The following is a 10971-nucleotide window of genomic DNA, read 5'->3' on the forward strand; positions in this document are numbered from 1 at the left end:
AATGTCTATGAGTGTGATTGTGTGTGTGTGTGGATGTGTGTGTGACAGACTCAGGTGGTGGGGTGAAATTGAGGTGCTTGTAATGATTAGCAAAGTAAATGAAAGTGACATGCCATTCAAAACATGTTTCTTTTATTCACAAACGTCAATAGAGATCGTAAAAGCCAATCAACGTCATTCCGGTCCACCAACACCTGTCTAGTGAGCAAAGCAGCAGCCTCTTCGCCTGTGTCGACAAAACAACAGTCAGTTGGTCGCAGACTGAACCAATCTATAAATAAATACTTAAATTCAAGTAGAAAGCTACGAATAAAAGCAGTCGGTATAACAACAGAAATCAGTAAATCCTGTGGAAACAAGCTTTAGTTTGCTCCTCAGGTCAGATGGAGAATCAGCAGGAGGGCGTCTGGGTGATATGAACATAAAACAATCATGATGCCTTCTCTCTGCTGACACCTAGTGGTTTCCTCCCTGACCGCTTGTGATTGGTTGGTCCTGTACACTGTCACATTGGGGCGAGACGTTCTGTCACATTAATGACTTTTATCGAAGTCACGGAGCAACTACAACCTCAATCTTTCGATGAACAACAAACATCAAAATCCCCTTACAAACAGAAACACCAAAAGTAGTAAAAAAATAAAAAATACAAATGAATAAATATGCACTTTCATAAATTAATTTGGTAAATACTCACATAAAAAAGGAAATGGAAAGAACAGATCAACTAACTACTTAAGTATGGGATGAATGACTTGAACAAATTCAAGAAAGAAAGTTCTGCAGACCAACTGTTAAATCTTTGCTGATGGAACGTGAGAATGTGAGGAAAATTCAGGTCCATACAGGACAGCCCCCTGTAGATCTCTGCAGGAGAGGGGCCGAATGTACTCGCAGGAACCCCATGAAAGAGTCCCCCATTAAAGAGTTATGTCATCAGAACCAGATCACATCCCTGCCCCTCACTGTCAATTCAATCAACTGGAAACCTTGTTTTACATATTGTTTTCCAGTTTTCGAGAGTGATGTAATGTAACCCAACTATAGCTCTTTGCAACGGGCTCTCACTGGAAGTATGCTAAAGGAATCCCTGTGCTTGTAACCATGTCGATGTGCTGGGACCAAATTAAAGACAAACTTTTAGCTCCCTTAAAGCTGATATATCGACTCAGGTCTGACAACGGTCTCTTGTACAATGTCATTTAGTTGTCCATCTTTTTGGCACAGCTGAGGTTTTCTCACAAGATGATTTTGGTTTTTAACAACGATAACAACATTATTATACGAGGGCAACCTGTGTGTTGCTCTCTTCCAAGATAAAATAAAAACAAGAATTAAATAAATACAATGGATCTTCTTTTTTTTACTCTTCGAAATACCTAAGGCAGAGTGAGTCAGATGACTGATGACAGATGACTGTCTCGTTTGGAGTCCTTGAACCTTAAAAAAACAGGGGAAAATGACTGTGTGTGTGTGGACATGACGCATGTGTGTTCCTGGTGTGTGTGAGTGTGTGTGTGTGTGTGTGTGTGGGGCGTGCTGCAGTGTGTGTTTTGCATCATTTGAGCTAAGCTACAGTAAAACTCCTCTACTCTCACAGCTCACATTCAGAGAGACAAAGGCAAGGCATCTTCTACAGGCCATCCCTCTGGGACGCGTCACAGGAACACCGTTATACATTGTCACCTGGAGGCAACAGCGTTTGGATGATTCGTAAATATTATATACATTACAAAATAAAGAAAATCGATTTTTCCAACTCTGATGCCTGGCTGTGCCCTAAGGCTTGGTTTAAAGGCAGACATATGCATACATTCTTTTTAGTTGAAAGTTTCCATTTTCTCCAGGTTGTTTCTTTGCTGTTTTTCTTAAGGAGATTAAAGTCATCACAATGATCCCATAGAAAAAACAACAACACAATACTCCTGTGCTGGCAGTTTAAGAGGTCAAGGTCAAATGAGGAGTCAGGTGGCTGAGCGGTGAGGGAATCGGGCTAGTAATCCGAAGGTTGCCAGTTCGATTCCCGCCAACTCGATTCCATGCCAACTGACGTTGTGTCCTTGGGCAAGGCACTTCACCCTACTTGCCTCGGGGGAATGTCCCTGTACTTACTGTAAGTCGCTCTGGATAAGAGCGTCTGCTAAATGACTAAATGTAAATGTAAATGAAAGAGAATTGGTAAATGGCAGTCTACCATTTGAACAATTTTAAGTAAAAAAAAAAAGGAATAAAGAAAGGGTTCAGTAGCACAGAGTACAATCAATATCAATGACGAGAGCCTGAAGTCTTCTACCATACAGGCGTCAATCTACTGACTACATCGAACAAACTGATTCAACAAGGCTAATGTAAGATCGTTGGTAATCAATCAACTAGGAGTCTTTCCAAAAAGCAGTAACCCAAAACAGCCACACAGGCCCACTGTTAAATGACTGTAGGCCCCGACCAACAGTTAAGAATCAACCAGTGATGTGTAAGCTAAGCTAGTCCGAGGCCCAATTTCGAAAGTCATAAGGTCTCCATATTGGTTCTCTATGGTCATCCTTTTTAATATTTTGTCTTAAATAAGATATTCAGCATCAAGATTTGTTGCTTTGTCCTGGGAGACTTGTGTTCAGGTCAGTTCGCACGCAAAGACTCAGGGATGCACTTCGTTTTCTCACTGGGGATTGGACAGCGAGGAGCCACCAATTATTGTCCCATAACCTCAATGACGTCATCATCATCGTCGTCGTCGACATCATCCCCATCGTCTGAGCTGCTGCTGCGATCGTCGCCGTTTTCCGTCGAGCCGTGTCCGTCCGGACGAAGCAGGCCCGAGGAGGGGGAGGGGGAGGAGCTTGAGGAGGAAGTAGGGGTGTAGTGGGACAGGAAGCTGGCTCCTGCCGGGCCGGGCATGGCAGCAGGTAGACCCCCGGGGAGGACGGAGGCTGGGTAGAGCCCCCCCAGAGCCTGGCTGTAGGGCAGATGGTAGCCAGAGGGCAGCATGCCCGCCATGCCCGCCGCACCCAACATGAAGGGAGGCAGGGCACCCAGGCCGGAGCTAGCAGTAGCAGCAGAGGAGGAGGAGGAGAAGGAGGAGCAGGACGGGGTGGGAGTGGAGGTAGTGGAGGAGGAGGAACGGGAGGAGGAGCTAGGCAGGGCCCCACTCCCAAGATTAAAGGGCTCAGGGGTCATAGGGAATACGTGGCGGGGGTCTCCCATCTGGCCAGGGGGGTGGAAGTAGGGTGATCCCGCCCCCATGAAGAGGGGGTGTCCCATGGCCCCCAGCATGGCGGGGCTGAGGCCCAGGGAGGGCAGGCCGCAGGCTCCAGCGAAGGGGAAGCCCGAGGAGGGCAGCGGGGCAGAGGAACGATTGCCGGGGCCCGGCTGCTTGTTGGCACGCTCGTCCAATGACGGGCTGGAGGCCTTGCGTTTGGCGCCACGCAGGTCCAGGGCGGCGGTGGCGTCCATGTTGGGCCGGACGGGGCCGGAAGCGACGGCGTCTCCCTGATGCTTTACGTTGGCGGTTGCTGGGTTGTCTGTGGTCACCCGGTCACCGTTGGTGAACATGCTGGCGGTGGTCAGATGGCTGTTGTTTTTGGGGCTCTCTGGCGCCCTCTCCTGGGGACCTCCAGACACAGAAGAGGGCGGGGTCTCATGGACCCCTACTTCGTCCCCGGGCCTGGCCGCGTAGCGCTGCAGCTCGCTCAGGATATCGGGGCCGTCTGGGGAGACGGGGCGGGGTGCGCCCTCAGACGACATTTGCTCCCGGTCAGGTGACACGCAGGCACTGCCGCTATTGGTGGACACGTCTTCTGGTGGATTCTGGGCATCTATGGTTGAGAAGAGGGAGAGAAGGGGAGAGAGGGAAAGGAGTCAGAATTGCTGGATAAAATATGACTCAGCTATTTGAATCCTTTAATAAGTTCAAAGGTTGTTGTAGAGTCTATGTGTCCAGGGCACTGTCGGTATCTGTGTCACCTTTGGGTCCGGCAGCACTCTCCTCTCCTGGCTTTGGCTTAGCTGCAGCTCGGATGGCAAATATCCTCCCATCACTCGCCCTGATGTAGGTTCCTGAGAGAGAGAGAGAGAGAGAGAGAGAGAGAGAGAGAGAGAGAGAGAGAGAGAGAGAGAGAGAGAGAGAGAGAGAGAGAGAGAGGGGGGGGGGGGGGAGGGAGAGAGAGAGAGAGAGAGAGAGAGAGAGAGAGAGAGAGAGAGAGAGAGACAGGTTAACCCTTGTGTTATCTTCGGGTCATTCTGACCCATCAGTCATTGTGACCCACCGTCATATTGCGACAACTTTACCGCATACAAAAACAAAGTGAAGCATTTTCTTTTAACCGTTGGGCTGTCTCAGACCCCCCACATTGCGAAGGTTAAAAGAAAATGATTTTTATTTGTTTTTGTATTGGGTAAAATTGGGTAAACACAACGATGGTTCGTTATGAACCTTTGGGTCATGTGACACAAGGGTTAAATCCAGAATGGTACTGACACTCAGACAGACAGACAGACGGATCAGCACACAGACAGACAGATCAGAAGACAGACAGATAAGCAGACAGACAGACAGATTAGCAGACAGATAGACCATCAGCCGGCAGACAGACAGACAGATCAGCAGACAGACAGACAGACAGATCAGCAGACAGAAAGACAGATCAGCAGACAAACAGACAGATCAGCAGACAGATCAGCAGACAGACAGATCAGCAGACAGACAGACAGGGGCAGACTGGCATCTTACCCTTGGTTCCTCTGATGACATGGATACTCTCCCCAGCACTGATCCTGGCCTTGACGTCTGTGGAGCTGTGGGCTCCAGGAATAACTATGTCTGTCAGAGGAGAGAAGGAGATTTCAGTCTCACAGTGTGTGTGTGTGTGTGAGAGAGAGGGAAAGAAGAGAGCAGAGGGTAAATAGAGAGAGAGAAAAAGAGAGAAATGGCCACGGAGAGAGACTGAGTACCAGAGATAGTGACTGACCAGTGGTGGTGACTATCTTCTGGACGAACACGCCGGCCTTTTGGAGGTAGTTAACTGGGAAGCCTGAGTTGGAGTCTGACACTGGCAGGGAGGCGGAGCCTTGGGTAGCCTGCCGCGGCACGATGGGAACCGGAGTGGACTGGACAGGCCGGACGCTGGCCCCTGGCTTCTCTTCTGGACAAGTAGGGGGGGGGCGCCTGGGGCGGGGGAGAGGAGGTCGAAGGAGAGAGAGGACGACCAAGAATCGAGAGAGGAAGTTGGGTGTCAATCACTTGAAACCAGTATTTGTGTGTGTGTGTGTGTGTGTGTGGTTCCGGCCGCTCACCAGTTGCGCTGGCTGAAGGCGGGGATGTTGGTGAGGCTCTGGTCGCTGGCGGGGTAGTAGTGGGCGTAGGACGGCCTGGTGTAGGGCACCGACGCCCTCTTCTCCTCCTCGTAGCTCTTCCTGGCTGCCTTCTTCTCAGCCTTGGTGAGCTTCAGCTCCCTCCTGTCCATCAGCAGGGACTCGTGGTGGAAGGGTTGCTGGAGGACCACACACACACACACACACACACACACACACACAGAGATAGTGAGATGGAGTGTGGTGGCGATTTGGGCACTGGCCGACATAAAGAGTATACAGTCGTGATAAGGCAAGGGCGGAGGTGTGTGTGTTTACCTTGGTGATGAGGTGAGGGTGGAGGTGTATATGTGTGTGTGTACCTTGGTGATGAGGTGAGGGTGGAGGTGCGTGTGTGTGTGTACCTTGGTGATGAGGCGAGGGTGGAGGTGCGTGTGTGTGTGTACCTTGGTGATGAGGCGAGGGTGGAGGTGCGTGTGTGTGTGTACCTTGGTGATGAGGCGAGGGTGGAGGTGCGTGTGTGTGTGTACCTTGGTGATGAGGCGAGGGTGGAGGTGCGTGTGTGTGTGTACCTTGGTGATGAGGTGAGGGTGGAGCTGGCAGGCCTTCCTGATCACCTTCTCCATGTGCTCCTGGCTCTGCAGCTGCACCTGCCACGGCTCGGGCTCCTCCTCCACAAAGTGCAGCAGAGACTCCACCTCCCTGCGCGTGAACGCCAGCACGGGGTTCAGGTCGTCCACCACGCGGTCTGAAACCACACCCAAACGGCCCAGCGTCAGCCCGGCGTGCGTGTGGGAGTGTGTGTGTGAAAGGTCAACGTGTGGTTCAGTTCAGCCGCCACTCTGTGTCCTCACACAGACCAAGGCTGAAAAGTGTCCGCATCGATATCTAACTGCATCCGTGTTGCAGTTGTTGCCGTGTTGTCTGGTAAAATTGTCCGAACTGTGCCCTTCTGGACCTTGGCTTTCAGCTCTACTTACCGTTTCCACGATTTGAATGCCGTTTGGATAAAAGCGTCTGCTAAATGAATGAAGTCGGCACAGGTCCTCACCAGACATGCCCTGTTTGGAGATCTGCCGGTCGTAGATCTTCTTCTCCAGGGTGAAGTCACACACCAGCCGGTAGATGTGGCAGGGCTTCTTCTGGCCGTAGCGGTAGACGCGGCACACGGCTTGGGCGTCGTGGCACGGGTTCCAGGAGGCGTCGAACACCACCACGCGGTTGGCCCCGATCAGGTTCACCCCCAGGCAGCCCGCCCTGGAGGAGGGAGAGGGCACGCTGGTTGAGAAGCCTGATGTGCGTGCGTGTGTGTGTGGATGTGTCGGAGAGGGTTACTGTGTGTGTTGGGGAGGGATTCGGAGGGTGCTAATTTGAGAGAATGTGTGTAACTTGTGTGTGTGTTGGAGTGTTACTGTGGGTGTAAAAGAGCGAGAGTGTAAATGTGTGTGTAAAAGGGATAACTGTGTGTGATACCTGGTGGAGAGCAGGAAGACCCAGGCAGACGTGTTTGAGGGGTCGTTGAACTGGTTGATTAGTCTCTCCCTCTCTGAGACAGACGTACTGCCATCCAGACCTGGTGACAAGCAAACAGTCAGGCAATCAAGCAAACAGTCAGGCAATCAAGCAAACTGTCAGGCAATCAAGCAAACTGTCACGCAATCAACCAGTCAGTAAGTCAGTCAATCAACCAACCAAACAGTCAGTCAATCAACCAAACAGTCAGGCAATCAACCAAACTGTCAGGCAATCAACCAGTCAGTCAGACAGTCAATCCACCAACCAAACAGTCAGGCAATCAAACAAACTGTCAGGCAATCAACCAGTCAGTCAGACAGTCAATCCACCAACCAAACAGTCAGGCAATCAACCAAACTGTCAGGCAATCAACCAGTCAGTCAGTCAGTCAGTCAATCAACCAACCAAACAGTCAGTCAATCAACCAAACAGTCAGGCAATCAACCAAACAGTAAGTCAATCAACCAAACAGTAAGTCAATCAACCAAACAGTCAGTCAATCAAACTGTCCACCAGATAGAGGCTACTCAGTACACTGGCCACTGAGGATAATTTAGACATGTAGAAAACCACCAGCAGGGGGCGATCACCAATGTCACTAAATCAATGCAGAGAGGGAGAGAGTTGCAACCCCCGAATACCAGTCCACCCAACAAAGTGGTTTGTCACAGCATACAAGCCATTGAGCATCAAAAACAAAAGCAATTTCCATGGTAACGGGGTACTCACGGTAGTAGTTTTGATTGCGGATCCAGTTCTGTTTCTGGGTTTGGTTCTGGCCTGGACTTGGGGGAAGCTGCCTCTTAGCAAGAAACTCTTCAATGACAGTAAGGGTCGACAGACTCTGACTGCAGCGAGGGCAGAGAGAAGAGAGGGAGGGGGTAGAACGAGAGAGCAGGCTGTGAGGAGGCCATTTCTAAACATCTCACACTTCATGTTCAGTCCCAGTCTCTTGTCTCTCCCATACTGACAAGGTCCGGCCTTCTCACCTGAAAACCAGGATCTTGTCTCCCGTCCGGACGCTCTCCTCGATCAGGTGGAACAGCAGCACCATCTTGGCAGAGTTCTCCAGGACGCCCGTCTCATAGCCACACATGATGTCCTTGGCCTGCACAGGGAGACAGTGGTCAACAGGCTGATGCCGGAGCCCACACGTGTATCTCAGTTGTGGGTCAACAACGACCGGCATCATTATCCTTGGGGGCCAGGGGGGGGGCAGGTAGCTAAGAGGTGAGGTCAGTGTTGTGCCAGAACGCCATAAAAACCTTGTGGTTTTTGGACCGTCTTGACCCACACACACGCACATTACACCACACACACACACCCACACACCTACAAGCGCACACACTTACCCATTCGTAGGTGATGACCTGATTGGCCTTCTCCTGCAAGGCAGTGAGGCTCAGCCCCCCAATGGCGTCGGGGTTCTCCGTCTCCGGGAGCTTGGCCTTCTGATTGGTTGGGGGGCAACGGGCGGGGCCTGCGGTGGTGATGTCATCCAGGTCAAGGTCCTGCTCATTGACCAGGTTCTCCTTTTGGAGCGTCTCGTACAGAACGTCTGGGTGGTTCCAGATCTGGGCGGGGGAGAAGGAGGAGTTACAACACGTTGACACACACACACACATACACACACACAAACACACACGCTCCACACTCCGACGTACCTTGCAGCAGACGCAGAAGGCCTTGAGAGGGTTGAGGCTGAGCCAGCCAGAGTTTCCTGCCTCTCTGAAGCGGTTCATGAACTCTGTGTAGAGCGCCCTCTGCAGGGGGGAGAGCCTGACCAGGATCACATGCTCGTCCTTGGAGGGCAGCTGGTCCCTCAGCACGTCATGGCCCCGCCTGGAACACACACACACACACACACACACGGTTAAACCTTCAACCTTCAACTCCAGTAGGCTGTTGTACATGGCCACACCCCTCAGCACGACCCCTAACCCCTCACCCCGAGCCCTCACCCCATAGCCACGACCCCTCACCTCTGGACAAACCCCTCCAGCAGGCTATGCAGCACGTGGCTCCGGTAGCGCATCAGCCTCAGGTCCTGGGGGGTGCTGTCCACACACTGGCCGTTCAGGATGGGCCTCTCGAACATGTTGCTGAACTCCTGCCGCGTGCCCAGGAAGTCGGGCCTCACAAAGTCCACCATGCACCAGTATTCCAGCAGGCTGTTCTGGAGCGGGTAGCCGGTGAGGACCACTCTGCGCTGGGTGTGGATGCTCTTCAGGGCCTGAGAGGTGCTGGCGTGGCAGTTCTTGATGCGGTGGCCCTCGTCACAGATCACCACGTCCGGGCCGGGCCGAGACAGGGCGCGCTCGATGCCTGGCAGGGAACGGGAACGTCAGCGCTGACGCTGTGTGTGCGTGCACAACACGTGTGTGTTTGTGTGTACATACGCATGTACAGCATATACACCAAACGTGAGTGTGTACACACATATGTCTGTACTATACATGTGAGTGTGTATACAGTATAGGCATGTACAACACGTGTGCGTATACATGATATGCATGTACGACACGTGTGCGTATACATGATATGCATGTACAACACTTGGGTCTCTGTATACATCCTATGTACTGTATGTACAACACGTGTGTGTGTGTCCTCTCCTCTGACCTCCGAGCAGCTCCTGTTGGCGGTCCTCCTCGTCCAGGTCGATGACCACAGGGCCCGCCTGCTTCTTGCTCTTCCTCTTCCTCCCCGCCACGAAGCTCTTCTTCATGGACAGCAGGCGGTACATCTCGTAGCCCATCAGCAGCACGCCGCCGCGGAAGCCCAGTCCTCCACTACCCTAGCTCTGGAGGCTGTGGTCCTGGGGGGTGGGGAGGATGAGGGCGACAGACAGAGAGGCAGAGAGAGAGACAGAGAGAGAGAGAGACAGAGAGAGAGCGAGAGCGAGAGAGAGAGCGAGAGAGAGAGAGACAGACATAAAGAAAAGAGGACAGGAGAGAGGAAATCCAGAGAACAGGAAGACAAGGCACGATGAGTCTCCAAACACAGCTTCTAATGTGACATTCACACACGTCACAAAAACAGAGTCAGAACAGTGCAGTGGCTCCCTGGCTGAGACTCACTTGTGCTCGTCGTTGAGGATGTGCACCTTGAAGGTGCGAGGGGTCACGAGGGCCGGGTCTGTATCCGGGGCAACGCCTCAGGGGGAGGTACCCAGAGGTTGAACTCTGCCAGCCAGTTCTGTAATGTGTTGACCTGCAGACAGGGAGGGACGAGAGAGGGAGAGAAAGAGAGAGAGAGAGAGAGAGAGAGAGAGAGAGAGAGAGAGAGAGAGAGAGAGAGAGAGAGAGAGAGAGAGAGAGAGAGAGAGAGAGAGAGAGAGAGAGAGAGAGAGAGAGAGAGAGAGAGAGAGAGAGAGGAGGACGGGAGAGGAAGAGAGAGAAAGACAGGATGAGACCGGAGGGAATAAGAACGAGGGACATAATCATCCTCTCCACAGGAAGAGTGGCTAGAATCACCAAAGATGTGTGTGTACGTGTGTGTGTGCGTGCGTGCTCACAGGGACGATGGCCAGCACGGTGTGAGCCTGGGTGTGTCTCAGCAGGATGTCTATGAAGGAGATGACCTGCAGGGTCTTGCCCAGTCCCATGCTGTGGGCCAGGATGCAGCCCAAGCCACTGCTGCTCTCAAACCTCTGCAGCGACTCCACCAGGTTGTCATACAGGAACCGGATCCCTCCGATCTAAACCCGACCAGGGAGGACACTGTGAGACTGAGGCCCGCTGTCCTATTTGGCCGGTGGATCATTTGAGAAAGTCGGCCCGGGTCGCACAACGGTTTACGGACAGTTCTAAACTCGAAACGAGAATCGGCCGTGGCGTGTGCCGGGGGTTACCTGGTGGGGCTTGACGGCGTGGGCGAGCTGAGGGGACAGGAAGAGGTCGGGGTCGGAGGCCGGGTGGTTCAGGTTGACCAGGACACGCCCCCTGGCGTCGGGTTGGTTGAGAGTGTCGTCGATGTGGGCCACGCCCTTCGGTGTGGCGTCGCTGTCGTCGGTTGACGCGCCGGTGATGTGGAGGTCGTCCTCCCCCGGGCTGAGGTCAGTCACATCTTTTGGGGGACGAGGGAGGGGGGAAGGGTAGAGAGGAGGGTGGAACGAGGTGCTATTAGATGTGTGTCTATCAAGGT

At 52.6% G+C, this 10971-nt stretch overlaps 1 protein-coding gene across 1 annotated transcript in view; it reads right to left on the reverse strand.

Annotated features, from left to right (window-relative positions):
• Nucleotides 1–1986: 1986 nt before the first annotated feature.
• Nucleotides 1987–10971, reverse strand: part of LOC134018437 (helicase ARIP4-like) — a 20925-nt gene continuing 11940 nt past the window's right edge. The window contains 19 exon segments of the mRNA XM_062458367.1: nt 1987–3815; nt 3964–4056; nt 4730–4819; nt 4968–5164; nt 5293–5489; nt 5883–6058; nt 6362–6567; nt 6784–6883; nt 7555–7673; nt 7815–7933; nt 8178–8399; nt 8490–8667; nt 8808–9150; nt 9448–9600; nt 9603–9643; nt 9906–9975; nt 9978–10038; nt 10343–10525; nt 10679–10893. Of these exon segments, the coding sequence (XP_062314351.1) occupies nt 2692–3815; nt 3964–4056; nt 4730–4819; nt 4968–5164; nt 5293–5489; nt 5883–6058; nt 6362–6567; nt 6784–6883; nt 7555–7673; nt 7815–7933; nt 8178–8399; nt 8490–8667; nt 8808–9150; nt 9448–9600; nt 9603–9643; nt 9906–9975; nt 9978–10038; nt 10343–10525; nt 10679–10893 (3887 nt within the window). The 3' untranslated portion in view covers nt 1987–2691.

This window comes from Osmerus eperlanus, chromosome 4, assembly GCF_963692335.1.
Source record: "Osmerus eperlanus chromosome 4, fOsmEpe2.1, whole genome shotgun sequence".
In the NCBI taxonomy this organism is placed as follows: Eukaryota; Metazoa; Chordata; class Actinopteri; order Osmeriformes; family Osmeridae; genus Osmerus; species Osmerus eperlanus.